This window comes from Tachyglossus aculeatus, chromosome 9 (assembly GCF_015852505.1).
Source record: "Tachyglossus aculeatus isolate mTacAcu1 chromosome 9, mTacAcu1.pri, whole genome shotgun sequence".
NCBI classification, from domain to species: Eukaryota; Metazoa; Chordata; class Mammalia; order Monotremata; family Tachyglossidae; genus Tachyglossus; species Tachyglossus aculeatus.
In genome coordinates this window covers 16604029-16625743 of record NC_052074.1, presented here as the reverse complement: position 1 = coordinate 16625743, position 21715 = coordinate 16604029, and the positions used below count along the sequence as shown (strand labels likewise).

General features: G+C 41.8%; 1 protein-coding gene across 7 annotated transcripts in view; it reads right to left on the bottom strand.

The window, feature by feature from the left end:
* The window catches only part of PLCB4 (phospholipase C beta 4), a 365501-nt gene that overhangs the window by 12681 nt on the left and 331105 nt on the right, over positions 1-21715 (bottom strand). For all 7 annotated transcript variants that reach the window (XM_038751364.1, XM_038751365.1, XM_038751360.1 and 4 more), the window contains 7 exons: positions 20093-20181; positions 18582-18732; positions 15781-15830; positions 15622-15687; positions 7178-7293; positions 5321-5396; positions 3128-3303 (listed from right to left, as the gene is read on the bottom strand). In XM_038751364.1, coding sequence (XP_038607292.1) covers positions 3128-3303; positions 5321-5396; positions 7178-7293; positions 15622-15687; positions 15781-15830; positions 18582-18732; positions 20093-20181 — 724 coding nt within the window. The remainder of the gene's footprint in view (positions 1-3127; positions 3304-5320; positions 5397-7177; positions 7294-15621; positions 15688-15780; positions 15831-18581; positions 18733-20092; positions 20182-21715) is intronic.

The following is a 21715-nucleotide window of genomic DNA, read 5'->3' as shown; positions in this document are numbered from 1 at the left end:
TATGGCTGGGTGCTCAGTCCCAGAAAAGGAAAGTATTTCTCCTGCTGCAAGTTATGGAACTATTCTTTTAGACAAATGCCAAATTGACAGTTCAGGTCCTGGAGGAAGAGACTCTTTCTATCTGTATTCTGGTAAGACCAAGTTAAAAAAAAAAAAATGATGCCCTCGAGATGATGGATTTCCCCCAAAGTTGGTGGTACAGAAAACACCGTGATCTCTAAATCTTTGGCAGACACCATGCAATATGCTTCATGTTTTAGCTCTTGCCTTAGGGGGGCTATCAAAATACATAGGTCCATTGTAGGGAAGATTCTAGATTATAGAAAACTACATGCATCACAGCTCTTAAAATTGTTCCTTAAGGATGTAATATGAGTGATTATGTGCTAAGGAAAAAATAATAAAGAAACCCCTGCTTTATCCAATAACAATTCTTCTCTCTGACTCATTACTTAAATGCTTTGCTCTGCTTTTTCTTGTGTTTTGCCTGCAGAATGTCAGTCTGATGTTAAGCTGTTTAACTTTCTGAAGTGCTTCATGCTTTCTGTTTAAATCAGGAATATTACAGTGACTAAACTGCCCATACCCTCAGCTGAGCTTCCTGACAGATTTTCAAAGTCTACTTTCATAGGAGGCCTGTGGATTTTAAATAGAGACTTGTACGCTGTTTAATAATGGTGGTGTTTGTTAAGTGCGTACTCTATGCCAAGCACTGTACTAAAGTTCTGGGGTAGACACAAGATAATCAGGTCAGACACAGACCCTGTCCATCAGGCTGAGAGAGGCCAAAGTAAGCACGATTTGTTAACTGCAAAAGAGGCTGAGAAATTGCCCTTCTACAGATGATACATGCATAGGTTGAGATTAGCGATTGGGATTCTGTTGGCTGCCAGTATCTTTTTCTACAGTTGTTCCTACTCTCTCCTTCACTCCTACTGTCCAACAATGAAAAGAGAAGAATGAAGAGTGCCGTATCAACTGTTTCTACTACTATTCTGATAAACTTCTATTTCCCGAATCCTGACTGCTGATCATGTTTGTGAAGTTCCTGTTCTGTAAGACAATTAAAAGCCAAAGACAGAGAATTCATTTTAAGGACTATTACCACTATCTCAACAGAGCCATTTTTCATACTTGGAAATGACACTGCTAATGGTTGAGACTTCATTAGAGCCCTAAGCCTTTTGGAATCCAGGACAGTTACAAATTAAAATACCCTCAACCTGAAGGCACCTGCCCAGTATGGATGCATTAATGGGACGAGGAGTGCGAAAAAAATATGAGTTGAGTGAGCATGGAATATCATCTACCCTTGATTATTCAGGGGTTGCTTTTCTGGTTTGGGAATTTCCCAGGCCTCGCCATCTCTTCCCTCCCTTTGCTGCAGCTGTTTTTCAGACATTCATGACTCGTTGGCACTTACTCCAGAGGGTGGGCATGGGAAAACAACAAGGATAATAAAGCCTGATTTTTTTTATAAAAGCTATTTGCTATTCTGATAAAAGGTGTGATGGGAGAAGAGGTTTGATATGAGTAAAATAAAAAATTTTGTTCTCTGAGTTTCAGTCCTACCTTTAAGATAGTGAGCTCCATCTGCAGGGCATTGTTAATCTCCATAGAGGGTCCTAGCCTTTTGGGCTTCACAGGGCCCAAAGTGAGGTCACTTCATCACACTGGGTCTGATGACATTACAGCTGTCTTCCCTGCTTTGCTCTGATTCACCCCCTTCCACTACCCCTATCTCCCACTCTCAGCCTAGCAGGAGCTGACTGGGATAGAGTGACATGTGCAAACCTCACCCAACATTAACATTCACTTAACCCCAGCAAGTAGCATTGACTAATAATAATAATTATGGTATTGTTACGCACTTACTATGTGCGAAGCACTGTTCTACGCACTGGGGTAGATACAAGGTAATCGGGTTGTCCCACGTGGAGCTCACAGTCTTAATCCCCATTTTACAGATGAGATAACTGTGGCACAGAGAAGTTAAGTGACTTGCCCAAGGTCACATAGCAGACAAGTGGCGGAGCCAGAATTAGAACCCACGTCATCTGACTTCCAAGCCCATGCTCTTTCCACTAAGCCATGCTGCTTCTCTAATTAATTAGAGACTAATTATGGGGTGTTTGGGACTGTGGGACCCAGTCCCAGGAACCCCTATTTAATCTGGCTCTGCCTATGTAGGACAGGGACAGTGACCAAACTAGTTACTGTAACTACCTTAGTTCTTGGCTGTAAACCTATAACGAACCCTATACTTGTCCTCTAAACTTACTAGGGAAAATTGGGTATTTGAGACAACACTGCAACATTAACATTGTAATTAAAATCATTACACTAGTATAATAATATTTGTTAAGCGCTTACTCTATGCCAAGCACTGTACTACGCCCTAGGGTAGATATAAAATAATCAAGTTGTACACAGTCCCCATTTTACCAGAGACTCAAAGTCTAAGAGGGAGACCTAGCTATTGGATGATGTTCAAGATGAAAAGAAAGGTGAAGGTGAACTTGGCTCATACAGCTGTGTGATGGAGAATGGAATGTCCCAAACCTGTGGTGGCAATCAAAGGCAGATTTTGCTTTCCTACATGTGGTGAATGGACTGAGATCCTGGGCCTGGTTTCCATTCAGCCTAAACCATCCTGAGCCAAGCTCTAGAAGTGTGGACCTGTTCTCTAAAGGTCAACAGTGCCTGCTGCTCTCACCTCAAGTTGGTCGGGGGGATGACCAGAGTGTGAGGGATGATTATTCCTGTGGACTCAGGGATCTTTGATCCCAAGGTGCACCCAGGAACATCTGTATATGCACAGTGTGCTGGCCTCCCTTCCATCATACTTGCCAGAACCTGTTGCCCTCCAAGCCACAGAAGGCCTGAAAGGGAAGAGGGGAGAAGGGATGATTATGTGGGTGGTAGGAAATCCTTCAGTGAAAATGTCAGGATCCAAAGATGCTGGCTATAACGTCTCACCATTTAGAGCTTGTTGTGGGCAGAGAACATGTCTATCAACTCTGTCATAGTGCACTCTCCCAAGCCTTTAGTAAAGTGGTCTGCACACAGTACGTGCTCGATAAATATGACTGATTGGTTGATTGGTTCAGAATCTCCCACTCCTTACCTGTCATGGGAAAGTTTCAGTTGCTGGGTTTGTTGTTCATGGGCGTTGATGAGTAGCTTTTTCAGCAGTTCACACTGCTGGCTGAGATGAAGATCTCGAATTTCCTGCTCTTCAGCACTGTGAGTGTTGATCATCTCTGACCACTCTTTTGTGTGCTGGGCCACAATTTCTTTTACCTGATTCAGAAAAGAGAAATGATTCCATAGGGACTTCTCACTGTGCATGTTTGAAAATACGTTAGTAGAGATTCAAGCAAATATTACAAGACTAGCTGCCCTGTCCTGGCATGTCCAACAGGTATAAAGAGGAGTGAAGGATCATTCATGTCCCCATCCCTTTCCCGGCGTTGCATTTATGGCACAGGCAAACCATGGAGCCTCTGGAAACTCATAATGGAAACTCATTATGTCAGGACGTGGCTGACTCAATTAGTTGCCTGTCAACTCCGTTAGAGAACACGAGAGAGGGGCAGAGCCTCCAGAAGGTGAATTTCATGTGTGCTCCCAAGGGAGGAAGAGAGAATCGAGAACAGTGAAAATGAGGCAACACCAATTGATTTGAATTAGTTTTGTGTAAAGGCATAGCAAAATGACATATCATAAAGTTTTAAAGGATCCAAACAGTCTTGTTATGTGAGTGGGGAAAGGTACATTTTTATTTCCTAAATGAGGCACAAAAGAAATAAAGATTTCTTGAGATCACTCACAGGAAAATCAAGGTTAGGCATGAACGTGAATACCAACTCTGTTATACTGTACTCTTCCAAGTGAATAGCACAGTGCTCTGCATACAGTAAGCACTCAATAAATACCACTGATGATTGATTGGTTGGGATATTCCGCATCTTAAGCCACTACCATATTTGTAGTGGCAAAATAACCAGCAATATTTGCTGTTCTCCTGGGGAACAAAATTCTAATTCTTCCCAATCAAATTTTCTGATGTAGGATTTTGGTAATTGTCTTAAGACAATAGGTTCCTAAGAACCTATTACCAATAATTCAGTCTCATATTGATTCAAAAGCTTGCCAAAATCTTTAGCATTTTCTCTCAACTTGCAAAAAACAAGTTTTCTGAATTGAGATCTTAAATCAGGTTGTTCTGGAGCTCTGGCTGATTCTGGCAGAGGGATAATGAGTAGCAAGTGACAGTTCCAAACCTCTAAGGCAAATGGTCTGAGCTGAAATAACTTTAAGTTCTATGTTCCTTGAGGGCAGAGTACATATGTCTTGCTTCTCTCATTTTATTCTTGGTGCTTAAGATAGTGCTTTTCTCAGTAGGCACTCAAACCATGCCATTTTCTCATTGTTAAAATAAAAAAAAAAGATTATACTAATTAATGAGCCACAGAGCCGATTTGAGAGTTCCCTTTAAATGAAAACCTACTCTTTTTCTAGTCTTTTTGGGAAGCTATTTCAAAACGGCTGTATTCTTTGTCCCTAAAGTTTTATAAGAATTATTTATCTAGGTGAGGTGACAGAGTTTGATGTAGTTATCCAAAACACATTTTTAATTAGTTTTTCGTATATTTCAAATGAATTCAGGAATGGTCGAAAGTTTCAGAGCAACCAACCAATTTGTCAGTGGTATTTTTTGAGGGTTTACTGTGTGCAAAGAATCATACTAAGTACATCTAAGGCAGAATGTGTAATAATACCCAGCCCTCCCATGCTGTCTAAAGTATTACCGAGATGGCAGCTTGAGGTTGCAGGCCCTGAATTATGTACATTTTCTTCATAGAATTCTGTCTAGGCACTGAATCAGATCTGATTTTGCCTTTTCTCCCACAGCATAATGTTTTCTTCAAAAGGGATTTCTGAGTTTGAGAACCAGGCTTAGGCAAGCCTAGAACAAAGTGCTTTATACACATAACAGCATGGCTTAGTGGGCTTTGGAGTCAGAGGTCATGGGTTCAAACCCCAGCTCTGCCAATTGTCCGCTGTGTGACTTTAGGCAAGTCACTTAACTTCTCTGGGCCTCAGTTCCCTCATTCATAAAAATTGGGATTAAGACTGTGAGCCCCACGTGGGACAACCTGATCACCTTGTATGCCCCCAGCACCTAAAACAATGCTTTGCATATAGTAAGCGCTTAACAACTGAACCATTTCTATTATTTCATAAAAATAAGCTTGTTCGCCTCAAAAATCTATCTCAAAGCGCTGCAAGTGGTAAATTTGGCATGTTTCCTTACCTTAGACTTGTGATCTGATGTTAATGTCTGAATTTTAATTTCTGTTTCTTTTTTCATTTCAAGACAATTACTTCCTCTAAAAAGGAAAATCACAAATGTGTTCCAGAAGTTAGATATCTTCCCATACAGTTGGCTTTGGCTAAAAGCTTTCTAATGAATATAATACATTCATCAAAACATGAAATGCTATAGCTTGAATAATATAATTTTTCTAAGAATATATTTTTACCTTACAAAATATTATTGGTATAATGATTATTGCATCCACCCACTTCAAAATACTGGGCTTTTAGCCCTAGCAATTATTCCATTGATGGGGAGGGGAGGGTGTCACTGTCAGCACTTCCATCCTGATTTTATTTTTCTTTATCTAAGCTTTTTCAGATTAAGCCAACAAAATGTGCTTAGAGTTGAAAATTGGCAAGAAGTAAATTTCTCTTCATTGCATTTTAAATCTAGCTTCATTGTTTTTAAGCACTCCCCCTCCACAACAAACAGAACCAGCATTTACATAAAACCCTCACCCCAAAGCATACTAGTTGGTTATAAGGGTAGTCATTGCTTCCCTTTATATTATGTTCTTGGCAAGTGTCAAGCTTTCCTTCTCTTCTAACTTCCCTGAAAATGAAATAACTTCAACTGTCATGAATGTTCAGTGATTTCCTTTTGAAACTTCAACAACATGAGGCAGATCCTAGAGTGAAAGTTATCCTTAGGTGCAAGTTGGCCTTTTTTAGAGGAATATTTTCTTTATCTAGATCATTTGGTTAAAATTTAGGATGTTTTAGCTAATTTTAAAAAGTGTATATGGAACACACATCAAGATTTCTAATTCATACAAAATGTGAGGGTCCTTACTAATAATAAACATTGACTGTGTGTATTAAAACACTGTATATCCAGCAGACTCTAACCAGTATCTTCCACTGTTACAGTTCTGATAAAACTTATGCCAAGTTAATGTTCATTAATATAAGACTGAATGAAATGATAAATGACTTTTCCAAAGTCTTAGGATCTGAGTGTGTGCCTGCCCTGGAACACAGTGGTTCCCAGGGTTGAATATCTGGCAGTGGAGTGGACCAAGACAGTTTTGTGTGCTCAAAAAATACTATTCACTGCTTGATTTTCTAAGTCCCCTTTAACAGACTGGTAGCCACTTCTTGATATGTTCCTTGTTTTTTGAATTGGAAAATATTAATATTGAGACAGAAAACAAAATTAATAGAAAACTGATACCCATCACAAAAAGGTCATTAAAGGCTAAAGGACATAAAAACTGTGTTAACTGCTATACACTTAGTAGATACCAAGCACTGTACTAGGCACTATGGTAGACACAAGTTAGTCAAGTCATACACAATTCTGTCCTATATAGAGTTTCCAATCTAAGGGTGATAGATGACAACAAGTATTTTGTTCCCATTTTACAGATGAGGAGATTGAGACCCAAAGAAGTTAAGTGATTTGCCCAAGGTCATACAGCAGGCAAGTTGGCAGACCTGGGATTAGAACCCAGGTCCTCATACTACTAGGCCCACACTCTTTCCACTACGTTATGGCTTCACATCTAAGAGGAAGAGAAAAAAGCCCACAGAAAATGGATCAAGAAACAGGAGATATTTTGGGTAGGATGGCCACGAAGTTCTGAAACCCAAGGAGCAATTACAGTGAGCAGATCTAGGAACATTATAGAAAAGCTAACTTTTTCATGATCTGATTGAAGGCCACTTCTACGATGCTTAAAATGAATAATTCTTATTACTGCAGAACAAATGTAGTTGAATTTTATTTATGATTAGTTAAACAAAAAGAAACTGTATGCAAACTAAAAAAAGCACACTGAGTTAAGCTTACCCCTTCTTCTTCATTGCCTTCTCTAAGATTTTCTCATGAGATGACTTTTCTTTATCATACTGTGCCACAATCTTGTCAACTTGTGTGCAATGTAATTTCTGCATAGTGCTGTGTTCCTGAAAAAATAAAACGAATGAGTTCCTGTCAATTGGTTAGACTTCTACTAACTAGTGACAGTCTTTTAGAGATCTATATGCCAGTCTACAACAAGAATTTACAGGACTGTAAAATCTTCATCAGCCTTCCCTATTTCTAGTGTCCCAGTAATGAGCCGTCTAATGGCAAAGACCCTACACAGTTGAAAGAAGTTCGGTATCAGAACTGCAATTAGTATTTACAGGTTGTGTCAAAATACTGACTTGCTCTTAGTTTTATTTGGTCTGGCTATTTTTTTCAGGCCCTAGGTCTTCAGGTTTTTTAAAAATTGTGAATTCCTGCCTTGGTTTTTAGAAAGATAATTTCTTGTGATTTTGAATCCCATTCCATTTTAAACAAGTTTTAAAACAAATTTCTCGTTCGTGTTGCTCATAAAGGACATATTTATCTGAAATCAGGGCAATAGATATTTATTAAGCACAATAATGTGCACTGTGCTTCTGCAAAGTACCATACAATTACTCAAAGTGGCATATTCTTGTCCTATAGAAGCTTCTCTTAATACTACCATCATGTTCCCAAAACAGAAACTTAGGGCATGAGTTTAGAGTAGGTTCACAAAGTGCCAACACACTAAATGCCAACACACTAAATACCAACACACAATTAATATGAGATTACAGCCTCCCCCAAGGATAGTGATTGCCAAGAACTAATTTTAGATAACGGAAGCAAAAAGGAAAGGGAGTTCTTATTAATTTTATTATATACCCTAGCCTTTCATACTTATGCAAAGTTCATATAGACATTTGGATAGGCATACAGTCCACTACTATAAAATTTTTGAGACTGTGGTGAAACTCACCAATGTTAGCTTTTATCAATGGTATTTATGAGCACTTACTATGTGCAAAGCACTGTACTAAGCAGTCAATTGTATTTATTTAGCACTTACTGTGTGCAGAGCGCTTTAATACAATCATGTATCCTCTCCTGCCTAGATTACTGCATCAGCCTCCTCACTGACCTTCCAACTTCCTGTTCCTCCCTATTCCAGTTCATACTTCATTCTGCTGCCCAGATCATCTTTCTAGAAAAACATTCAGGACATGTCACCCCCTTCCTCAAAAATCTCCACTGGTTGTCCATATCAAACAAAAACTCCTCACCACTGGCTTTAGAGCACTCCATCATCTTGCAACCTCCTACCTCACCTCAATTCTCTCCTTCTACAACCCAACCCACACATTTCACTTCTCTAGTGCTAAGCTTCTTACTGTGCCCCAATATCGCCTGTCTCGTCACCAATTCCTGGCACATGTACTGCCTCTGGCCTCCTCAAATCCGACAAACAATTACTCTCTCTCCTGTCAAAGCCTTATGAAGGCACATCTACTCAAAGAGGCCTTCTCAGACTAAGCCCCCCCATTTCCTCATCTCCCACTCCCTTTGCTCTCCCACCCACCCCACCAACTAGCCCCACAGCACTTAAGTACACAGCTGCAATTTTATTTATTTGTATTGATGTGTGTCTCTCCCCACCTAGTCTGTGAGCTCGTTGGGCACGGAATGTCACTATTTATTGTTGTATTGTACTTAGTACAGTGCCCTGCACACAGTGAGCACTCAATAAATACGACTGAATGAATTCATTCAATCGTATTTATTGAGTGCTCACTGTGTGCAGAGCACTATATTAAGCGCTTCGGAAGTACAAGTTGGCAATATATAGGGATGGTCCCTACCCAACAGTGGGCTCACAGTTTAGACGGGGGAGACAGACAACAAAACAAAACATATTAACAAAACAAACAGAATAGTAAATATGTACAAGTAAAATAGAGTAATGAATCTGTACAAGCATATATACGGGTGCTGTGGGGAGGGGAAGGAGGTAGGGCGGGGGGGATGGGGAGGCGGAGAGGAAGGAGGGGGCTCAGTCTGGGAAGGCCTCCTGGAGGAGGAAGAGAGGTAGCTTGGCAGATGTGCGGAGGGAGGCATTCCAGGCCAGGCGGAGGACATGGGCCAGGGGTTGATGGCGGGACAGGCGAGAACGAGGCACAGTGATGAGATTAGCAGCAGAGGAGCGGAGGGTGTGGGCTGGGCTGCAGAAGGAAAGAAGGGAAGTGAGGTAGGAGGGGGCGAGGTGATGGAGAGCCTTGAAGCTGAGAGTGAGGAGTTTTTTCCTGATGTGTAGGTTGGCTGGTAGCCACTGGAGATTTTTTGAGGAGGGGAGTAACATGCCCAGAGGCGTTTCTGCACAAAGATGATCCGGGCAGCAGTGTGAAGTACAGACTGAAGTGGGGACAGACAGGAGGATGGGAGATCAGAGAGGAGGCTGATGCAGTAATCCAGTCGGGATAGGATGAATGAGTACCGAGGACTTGGGAGAGTACAATATAACAATAAACAGACACATTCCCTGGCAATGGCTTGGGAGACTACAATAGAACAGAGTTGGCTGAAACGTTCCCCGCCCACAACAAGCTTACAGTCCAAAAGCGTTGACAGATGTTAAAATAAATAATTTATAACATATAAAGCTCAGTAACACAACCTCTAACCCCACCCTAATCTGGCTCTCAGTGATGCTATCAAGACTTTTAAAAATAAAACACAATAAGGCTTTTTTAGTTTAGATGCTGTTTTTTAAAGTGAAGCACCTATATAGAGAGGAAATATTTATCCCTCCCACTTAGAATGTAACTTCTGTGAAACAAGGACCATGTCCACACTGATTATCCCGTTTCTACTCCAGTGCTCATTACATAGCTTAGCACAAAGAGCTTCACAAATACCATCATCATAATAATGGTACTTGTGAAGCGCTTCCTATGTACCAAGCACTGTTCTAAGCACTGGGGTAGTATAAGTTAATGAGTCCCTCTCCCACATTGGGCCCACACTCAATCCCCATTTTTTACAAATGAGGTAACTAAGGCACAGAGAAGTTAATTGACTTGCCCAATGTCACCAAGCAGACATGGGGCGGAGCCAGGATTAGAACCCATGATCTTCAGACTCCTAGGCCCGTGCTATATCCACTATGCCATGCTGCTTCCCATTTACTCTAGATGCTGGAGAGTTTGTGCTCTAGGTAAAGGCCCTATGACAATCACTGTGGAACCTGGCAGCAGATCACGTAAGCTCTTTGATAGATAAGTTTACTTAGTCCTTTCTAAATGAGCTGTAAGTCTCGAGAGGAAGAGGTTTTCCTGAGGCTTAGAATCGCACACACCTCTGAGTGACCACATCTCTCAGAGTTCATGTCTTAGAACACTTTCTGTAGAAAAACAACTTCTTCCAATCCACGACCTGCTGGTAGCCGCAGAAGTGAACAGTAAAGAAAAGAGGGTGGTCTAAGAATTTGGGGTACTCAAAGAGGAAGGAGGGTGTGGTCTAAAGGGGGGCTGAAGTTGGAGGAGGGAAGAGAAAGGAAAAAGAAGACTGCGGAAAGAGAAGAGGTAAAGGATGGGGGAAAGGAGAAAATAAGGAATGGAGAGTAAGGGGAAAAAGATGAGGCTCTAAGTGGGAGAGGGGAAGTCAGAAGTGCAGTATAAAGAGGAAATTTTCTCATTTTCTCTCTCTACTTCTTCCTCCACCTCTTCCTCTGTCACTGCCCTTAGTTATCTCTGCTGTGACAGAAGACACATGGCAGGAGGCTGCCTGGCTGAGTGCAATCTGGCCCTTTAGAGCCAGGGAGGGGAGTTCCCTGCAGTGAGATGATGCACTTGAGGTTGAGAAGGAAATTTTCTTACCAGACCCAAAAGAGACTGCTCTGGTGAGGCAGTGATGGTGGCAGTGGCAGCAGCGGCAGCTGTTGGTGGACCACAGAACTTGCTTTTTTCTTTGCAACACTCATCACTGGTGCCACCACCACCACTGCCAACACCTCGACAGGTGATGGTTTCTTTCCTCACTCTCCTGGAGAACAGCAGGATGCTGGGTTGGTGTCTGGCAGGGCAGCACCTCTCAAGACATGACCATCTTATTTAAATCAGAACTCCTAAATGATGACCATAGAGACTGTGGTCTTTATAATTGTTACACTGTACTCTCCCAAGTGCTTAATACAGAGCTGTGCACACAGTAAACACTCAATGTACACAATTTTCTAACTTAAAGAAGGTATTTGGGAAAAGGATCATCTAGAAAAATTGGATTTTACTATAGTTTCTCTGCAAAATGAACAAATTAAGCCTCTGCTTCTTTTCTAAGAATATGCTCAACATTACTGAGATAGAATCTTTCACTCACAGATACTACCTGACTATAAGTAATTAGGTTTACACTTCCTTTACTATTCACCTGAATGCTCTCTTTCAAATTTCATTGCCTTTTTCTTTGACGTGCTGTTTTTTTCCAGCCTTCAGGGCTATTAATTACAATCTAGAATATTCATCTTCTTACCATCTTAGTTGCACAAACATTAAAGTATTTATCCATCTGTTAAATCAGAGACTGGCAGGGGTAGCAATATTTTGAGACGCAGCATTGTTATGAGTCCTAATTCTAGCACCTGGAAGGATAAAGGCAAGGCAATTTGTGCACTCCTCCCTTGCTAAAATCAAGACACATAATGTTCCACTTTCCGGAGGCCAAAAGAGAAAAAAAAAATCCTTTCAGCATCACAGGGACGTCAGCTTCGGCAGGGAGTGCACAAACCAGCTTTGTTACCGACAATGCAAGATACTAGATGGTGATGATCATGACGCAGTCTAGATGGTCTCCAAAAGCCCCCACAAATTGTCTGACCTGCAATTTTGATAACTACTCAAGCCCCACAGCTACCGGGAATCGGAACCGATGAAAAATTAAAGAGTGCTGAAACGGTGCCCTATATTCATCCGAGCTCCTGAGAAAATTAGACTTTCTTCACAATTGGACTATGTGCTTTTAAAGGAATGAACAGCTCAGAACTCTCCCCTTGGTTGTTTTTGAATGAGACATCCTATGCTCCCTGACTAGAGTTTCTGAAGATCATCCGGAGGGCAACCAGGTGGGCGGTAGGAAACTGGGAGAGCTGGGACACGATCTGGATACAGGGGCTTGATCAGAGCTGCTGTAGGTAGGGTCAAGAGACACCCGGGGCCAGGTCCGAGGCAGGAGAGAGGCTAATGTTGCTAACGTGGGGTGGGGGAACAGCAGCTCTGAATAAACATCTCACTCCTCTCCCCGTCCCAAGTCTTGCCTAAACTGAAAGCTGCAGAGACATGCGTAGGGTGGGAGTGTAAGCTGTGCATCAGGCAGCTCTCAAGGCCTCTCCCCAGTCTGATCAGTGATTCACATTTGCATCACTCCAAGCCACTGAAGCTGAAAGATTTAATAGTTCCAATAGCTCCTGAAAAAAGGGCTTCGTTATTCTGCCTAAGATGCTGGCCAGGGCTTTTGGCACCTGTGGCAACAACCTGGACCCCTGTGCCTGTCTCTGCTCTTCTTTTCCCCACTGACTGGACAAGGGGGAGCCTTTGGGAGACGCAGCTGAGACAGTCCCTTCCTGCAACACCTTCCCCTCCATACTGCTTGCAGGTCCCATCTTTCTGGCTCTCTTCCTCCCCTTCTGACCTCTCCCTTGGAAGCAGGTCCAGACCCTTTCTGGATGGACCTCCTCTATTTAAAAATTACCTTCCTGTTTTGCTTTGCCCTCAACTCTTATCCAGTTAGCCAAGAGGAGCATGGCACTGCTGTATTAAGACTACTCACTTTTCATGAGTTCACGATATTAGTTCAAGATACTTTCACTCCTTTTTGCATCATCTCTAGTTTGGGCCCTAAGAGACCATGTGCGAAGTGTATTTTTTTTTTTTCCTCTCCTCTGTACTGGAGTAGAGCTCCTTACCAAAATGTGCCATCTTGACACTTTGGTCTTCACCTTGGTAATTTTCCAACTCTTGAATTGAATTTGAGCCCTACAGTTCCTGTTGTAGCTAAGGGGCTGTATGGCTAATGACCATATTCTGTTGGCTTGAGAAAGGGTCTAATGCTAGTTGAACTAATGTTTCTAAGTAATATGCCGCGTCTGAGGAACCCAAGGATAAAGAGAACTAGGCCATGTCTCCATGATTGATCCTTTTAAAATAGAAAGATGGACTACCAGAAAGCTCATAGGCCTGGGAGCCAGAGGACTTGGTTCTTAAACCTGGCCCTGCCATTTGCCTGCAGTATGAGCTTGGGCAAGTCACTTAACTTCTCTGTGCTTCGTTTTCCTCATCTGTAAAATGGAGATTCAATTCTTGTCCTTCCTCCTATTTAGACTGGGACAAGGCTTGCGTCTGATCTATCAGTGCTATCGATGAATGCTATAAATTGGGGCTTCCTCTGTGCAGAGCACTGTACTAAGCACTTTGGAGAGTCTTGTATCTACCTCAGGGCTTAGTTGAGTATTTTGCACATAGTAAACTCTTAGCAAATACCACAGTTAGTATTCACCTTTGCTGCCTTAATATGAACAGTGATGAATTCTCTGGGACCAGTCTCCCACTCTGAACTACTCACAAAAGTTATAATTCTTACTGACAAACCTCACTCAACATAGTAACTTCAGAAGAAATCCAATGTGGTTGCCTGAGCTTCTAGGACATCTTAATCATTTTAAAAATAATTACCAATGCTACTTCCCCAACAAGGTAATTATAGAACTTGGTTTTGAGAGGTTTCCAACACACCTGGCATATAAGAACTTGGGACACAAAATCAGGGAGCTCAGGAAGAACCTTTCCTTGTGCAAGTCCCCAGTCCAGCTCTCTTCTTGACCTTTCTGGGACTAATGTTGATTGGCCAGTGATGCATGTGGAGGAGAGTTTCTCTCCAACCCCTTCCCATAATCTGGGAGATAGCTGGGTCTGCGCCCACTCATGTTACAGAAAATTCGTTCTCTACTGCACAGCAACTGAGAAAGGCTCCAGCTATGCTGGCTAAGGCCCTGCTTCTCTTCCTCCTGGCTATTGATGCCATGAATCGAGGTGGCTAACTGGTAATTGAGGAAACAGCAGCCACAAGAGGCTTTCAAATGAGGGTAAGAGACAGAGACAGAACCCTCCAGAAACCTGTGGTGGTTCCTGACAGAAGCTGGGACACTTGATGCCAGGTACAAGGGTAATGCCTATTGAGGGCTTAAAATGTGGGACAGGGACTGTTTCTGACCTGATTAACTTCTATCTAACCCAGCACGTATCACAGTGCTTGACGCACAGGAAATGCTTAATCAAATACCATTGTTATATATGTATATCCAGTTGTACATTCAATTACTTTGACCAAGCAGGGAACATGTCACTTCTCTGTTTAGTCCTTCTCAGGCTCTTAACGCTAAGCGGAGGACCCAGTGGGTGCTCAATACACTCTAGGACTACTATTACCATGACTAAATAGCATAAATGGACTCAAGAAGCTTGTGGAAAATGAAAGAGTCTTGCAAGGTTTGCGTGAAGCTTTAAGGCTAAAACTTGAAATCAGCTAATGTACTCAGTCGCACTCTACTTTGCAGTACAAAGTACAGCAGGGAAGCCAAGAGAGTTCAGGGGTGGGGAGGGAGACATACAGCAATAAGATGAGGCAACTAAGACTCTGATTTGGGAGTGGGTCACCACAGAAATGTAAGCTTTCCTCCCAAAGTCTGTGAAAACTGGAAGCTCCCATTAGAGCCCTAGGGAGGCCGAGGTGACATTAACTAAGGCTGTAGACCTGGAGCCGTGGAGACCCTCAGGTCTCCCATCTCCGAGAAATATTCATTTATCTTAATTATATTCCTTGGTTTGTGGCCTCATTGGCTTACTTTCGGTAATTCATGGTTATGCTTTCATCTGCCATATTTGTTATCTGCCCCAATGAGTAGCACACCGGTCAGCAAGTGGTAAGGATTTAATACTCCAAAAATCTGGCTTTTCTGATATCTGTCTGCCACACCTGATACATATCAGCTAAAATTACTTTCTAGTAAACAATGAATTTTTAATAATTTCTACTGGTTCCCCTACTCTTCCATTGTGTTCTATCCAAACAGAACTCTAAAAAGATACGTTTTGGTAGGAATGCTTGGTTATTTGGACACAGATTTATGCTTCTTTAGAGAATTAGAAACTAATTCTTGAACCTCTAAGACTATCTGTATTCTTTCCATACCAGTTTTAGATTTTTGTTAATGAAAGAGAAAGTTGTGCTGACTGCTTTCAATGCAGTGCAATAGAATCACTAAATTTATTCTATTTTAACATCACTGTTAATTAGTTTCTCAAAACTCCTAGGGGGTCCAATCGTTCTCTTTGACAGTGATTTGTCAGTTCCAAAATTAGCAGTTTTAACTAATCGGGTTTTAATCATAGTTGCCAAATGTTAACAACACACTGTACCTTTGAATGCTTCTTCTTTAGAGAATTTAGTTCTTTCTGTTGTTTCTTTAAGTGCTTCATGTAAGCCTAAAAAAAAATTTCTTCATATCAGCGTATGTCTTAAAATAAAAATAAATTCAGAGTTGCATGCATATGCCTTATAAAACTAGCCCAATTTACCTTCATTTGCTTTAAATCTTCTATCTTCACTTGAGGAATAAGTTCTATACCTAGAAAGCATTAGCACAATTCACTTTCAAATCAAGACAATAGTCCCGAACCGTGACGCAATAATTTGCATGTTTTAGATTCTGATCATGTTAATATGAAATAAAAATAAACTCCTCAAACAATATTTGGTTTCCCATTAAAAAGCAAGCACTTGGATAAATATTAGCTATGGGGTATTTTGTATTTGGCATTCCAAGCACTTGGCTACTTCCTTACACTAAGAGGAGGAAAGCATTTCGGACTTCCAAAGCCCTCTCCTCACCTTAGTTGCCCCTTTAAGACCAAAAGTGGAGAAGTTTACCTTTCATTCCCTACGAAATTTGCTTCTATATTTTAGCAATTCATTCTCAAACATGGCAATGTTTTTAGAGTCCAGCAATTCATTATGATAACTGCTATGTGAATGGGTGTTTCCCAACTGGTTTTCAATGATTCAAACACTCCATTTTAATGTACAGACTTTCACTTTTAACGAACACTTTTTATTGAATTTTACTAAATACTCTTCAGGAATTAAATTAAACGATCAAACAAACATCTACGGCATACTCTAGAGAATTACAGATGGAAATTATTGCAAGGCTGGTGTTTTGGGTGTGGACATCACTGCCTCCAAAAACTCTAAAATAATTTCTGCATGAGGGGTGAGACCCCTGGTAGTTTGGCTCAGCTAATGCACCTGTATCCCTGGCCTTCCAAGATCTAAAGGCACAAGATTGAAAATACACACACTAAACTGCTATGCCTATAGAGTTATTTTTCTGTTTTCCTGTCCTTGAATATTTACATAGTTTTCTTATCTCTGCATCCTAATGTAAATCTGGAAATATTTCCTTTGGCAATCAAAAGGTCAGCATAAATCCATTAACACTCAACTCAATGTTGGGGGCAGGAATGTATAGCCAGCTGGGGAGCAACTATCCCAGCCCTCTGCCCCAGGGAGCTTTCATGCCTATCGGGGAAAGGGAGTCTAAGACCTTTGCTACTAAGAGGGGCAGCGGAGGGGAGGGCAGGAGCATTTCCTGCCCTCCTACAAAGTTTCCTCACTCTCCATGGTGCTGTTGTCCTTTAAGAAGGAACTTCTCACGGTCCTTTTCCCTGAGCAGGGACGAGGTTAATGGATAGAGCATGGATCTGAGAGTCAGATGGTCAAGGGTTCTAATACCGGCTCTGCCATTTGTCTGCCGTGTGATCCTGGGCAAGTCACTTCACTTCTCTGAGCCTCAGTTACCTCATCTGTAAAATGGGGATTGAGACTGTGAGCCCCACATAGGATAGGGACTCTGTCCAATTTGATTTGCTTGTATCCACCCCAGCGCTTAGCACAGTGCCTGGCACATAGTAAGCTCTTAACAAATACCATCATTATTGTTATTATTATTATCATTATTATTATTATTATTATTATGTGGGATCCTACTAGGAGCAGTGAGGCAGAGAGGCGTTGGTACTGCTGCCTTTTTGGCCTCCATGATGACCCTCCAGTCAGGCCTGGGCTTCGTGGCCCTGCCCTTCCTGAGAACAACTACTGAGCAGGACAGTAGTAAGGGAGAATGGAGCAATGGAATCAATCAGTGGTTTTTATTAAACATTTACCTGAAATAATTTGCATGACAATGGATAAAGCACAGGCCTGGGAGTCAGAAGGACCTGGGTTCTACTCCCAGCTCCATCGCTTGTCTGCTGTGTGACCTTGGGCAAATCACTTCATTTCTCTTTGCCTGACTGATCTCATCTGAAAAATGGGGATTAAGACTATGAACCCCATGTGAGACAGGGACTGTGTCCAGCCTGATTAGCTTGTATCTAAGCCAGTGCTTAGAACAGTGTTTGACAAATAGTAAACACTTAACATTCATTCATTCATTCAATCGTATTTATTGAGCGCTTACTGTGTGCAGAGCACTGTACAAGCGCTTGGGAAGTGCAAGTTGGCAACATTATAGACACGGTCCCTACACAACCGTGGGTTCACAGTCTAGAAGAACAAATACCATCATTATTATTAGCTCATATCCATCTATCTATCTATTATTCAACAGTATCCCACCAGGTAACTGAAATATTCAACATCCCTCAGGTCAAGGAAAAGTAGTTAAACAGCACACAAATACAGGAGGTGATTCATGAGTTCTGAGAAGGCTGAGGGGAGTGTTGTGACTAGAGTGGTGATGGGGATTAATCAGGGACTACCTAATGGGAAAGGTAGAAGGCCTTTGAAGATATCTATAAGGTGGGGAAAAATATTTTATAAATATGCTGAAACCTGATACACAACAACAACCAGTGCTTTCCCAAGAGGCCACTCCAGGGAACTTGGAACTGTCCTAACAAGGAAGAGAAAGTGAAACTACGAAGGTGGAGGCAGGCAAGACCAGACCTATTAACCTTATCAGGAGACAGTGGCTGGCAAACACTGGATTGGTGTCTCACCTCTACAAGAAAATTAAATTTGAAAACTCTTCCAGAACTGTGAAATTGCTTCCAAAGTAACAGATATGCAAACAAACAAGTCAATAAAATTCAGCCACATCAATTTCGGTGTCATTAAAAGCACCCAGAAATTAAACAGTTTTTGTTAGCAAGTGGAGAAATCCAGCTAACACGTTATTTTCAAGTTGTTAGAGGAACTGAAAAAAAATATAAATCAAAACCAATTCTTCTGAAAGGCTTCACAGGGGCTATTCTGGAAAGGATCGACGAAAGTTACCAGAAATAAGAAGCAAAACAAAATATTGGCTTTCCTTTACCTTTCTTTGGATCCGATCCGGTTCCCAAGCCTGAAGTGCTACTCGGTCGAAGTTCTGAGCTACTCTGAGGAGTCACGTTGGCTTTGGCATTGTTGGCCTTTCCTTTTTTATCATTCTTGGAGGTGTCATTTGGCACATCGGCTATATCGCTCTGGAACAAACATGAAGATTCTACTAAAAGTGTTACTGCTTTGCATTTAAAGACCTTTGTCAGTATTGGCAGGAGGGATCCTAAGTCTTTTTTACTGACTTCTTCCCTGGCTATACAGGAGGACATTCTGCACCTTCTGAGCTATATGTCCCTGTTCCTATTCTGCCACCTCCACCTCCACTGTCACCTTTTACCCTGTTGAGAAGGGAGAGGAGCTAGCACCCAGCAGCAGTCTGCGTTCTCACAGCTCCAGGGCCAGCAGGAGAGAGAATTATGCCACCTCACTGGTTGTTATCCTTCCTCCTCCTGGAGTATGGAAGCGAGGGGATACAACTGAGTGGGAGAATCACCACTTTATACCCCAACAGCCAGGCCCCTGGTCAGCACCTTTGGGTATTGCTCGCTCTGCTCTGCTTTGCTCTACTCTCTAGATGTGATACATAATTCAGACGTCTCCCCTTCTTCCCCATTTCTCCATTCCCTCTTCAAATTCACTCAAGAGGATTATAGAATTGATTTAATACTCAAAGTGGGGTGGGTAAAGGAGGTATACATAGGCTCAAGATGAAAGGAGAAATGGATTTCAGAGATTCAGTGGATTTTTGAAAGTCTAATCAAGTTCTTATTTCCCCCGAGTTACTATGCACTTCTTAGTCATGTTGGTGAATTTTAGATAAGAATATATTCCTCTGAGTCAGAGGTCATGGGCTGTAATCCTAGCTCCGCCACATGTCTGCTGTGTGACTTGGGCAAGACACTTAACTTTTCTGTGCCTCAGTTACCTCATCTGTAAAATGGGGATTAAGACTGTGAGCCCCATGTGGGGCAACCTGATCATCTTGTATCCCCCTCTGAGCTTAGAACAGTGCTTTGCACATAGTAAGCGCTTAACAAATGCCATCATTATCATTATTACTGATAAATACAGAGTTCAAAAAATAAACCCATCGACAAATCCACAGATACATTACCTTTCTGCATATGAATTGTTTGAAACTGATGGAATTATCCACGACATCATTTAGAGGTCTGGGTTAGTAATTCAGCAAATGCCTCTATTGCCATAATTATCTAGGTACTTTGGGCCATCTACGTACATCTCTTTTTGCCACAATTATCTGAATAATTGCTGGAACAATTAAGCTAAATGCCAGAAATAACCTTTTATTTGGCTCTGGGCTGTGAAGACCATTACATCAATTCTTCATTTCTTCCCAAAGTCCTGAAATTATGGCCAGATAATACCTGGCACACATGGAACACTGGGACCCTCCTATTCCATTTTTAGGTGACTTTCCGTTTACTCTAAGTGGACTGAAACAGGAAATTCTGCATTACTGTGTAATTCATTTTTACTTACAGTTTCAATCCCCATTGCTCTCATTTGGTCAGCCCTTTTCTCCATTACAGATAGAAACTTCTTTGGATCTGACAGAGCATCCACAATATCTGAAAGATATTGAGTAGGCAGTCAATAAAATGATCAATTGATTGACATATGGCTTTGGTGTATTCCGAATCCTCTTTTCTGTTCTTGGCTTTGAACAGAGAAAGCTAACTGCACTCCCAAGTGCTGAAATATGTTTATTTATGAACTGGGGAAGAGAAAACGGATCACCAATTCAGACTTACAAAAAGCTGTACTTTTTCTCACACCTTCTTGGGGCTGGATTTTACTCAGGTTTATCCCCTGCATCTTCCCTCATGTAGTCTTCGCAGTGGCTACTGCAACCAGCCATGGAGAGTGAGCGATTCATCCACTCAGAGACAAGGTTAGGATACGGTTACTCTAGGTTCAGTGAAGCCAAACAGCAGGAAGGAGCAGGTCTCTTATTCCACCTTCTAGTGAGTGTTGTTCATGCCGCTTGGGAGTTTGGAAGTAGTAATAAAAAGAATAATTGTGGTATTTGCTGAGCGCTTACTATGTGCCAGGCACTGTACTAAGCGCTAGGGTAGACACAAGCTAATAGGGTTGGACACAGTCCCTGTCCCATTTGGGGCGCACAGTCTCAATCTCTATTTTACAGATGTGGTAACTGAGGCACAGAGAAATGAAGTGACTTCTACAAGGCCACAGAGCAGACAAGAGTCAGAGTGGGATAAGGAGAGGGTACCTGGGGGAGGTTGGATGAAGAGTCATGGGATGCAGGCAGTTCTTCCCACAGGCCTCAGTAACCTCACCTGTAAAATTAGGATTGAATCTTCTTCCCTCTAATTCAGACTGTGAGCCCCATGTGGGACAGGAACTATGTCCAATCTTATAAACTTGAAATTACTCCAGTACTTACACAGTGTTTGACACATAGCAGGCACTTACAAAAACCATTAAAAAAAAAAGCACTCAGCAACTTCACAGGGTAAGACTAGCATCAATTCCTCAGGACGGGCTCACAATTTACAGTAACAGTGTTCAACCTTCCACATAGCCATGAGGTCTACCAGAGACTTCACAACTAACGTCTTGAGTAGTTTCATCAGTGTCCCTTATGTGACAAATGTATTATCAAATGACAGGACAGCAGATGATGATGAGGAGGAGGAGTATTAGTGAGCTCTGAGATGACTGGTTGACAGAAGGATAGTCTAAAAGCTTTTGGAGCTTAAGTAAAAGTATGGGAACATGTTTGCAGAGGTGGGAGGAGGTCTGTTCATCAAGGAGGATGTAAATGCATTTTAAAGATACAACGAAGCACATCCTTAAAAAGCATGTTATTGGGCTAGTGGGATAACACAGCCAGCAGTAGGGATGCAGAGGTTCATTTATAGTAGCTTTAGGAGGGCTATGATGGCAAGAGACAGAATCAAAAACAGCACCAGGGCTGCATACCCAACAGCAGAGTTAAATGACACTTTCTAGGTGGCACAGTATGTTAGGGGTTGTTCTTTTTTTCAGCTACAGCTACCACACATTGATAAAAATCATATTGTTAGTAGCAGCATCTTTGATCCTGAAAGAACCTCTCCCTTCTAATTTAGAAATAGG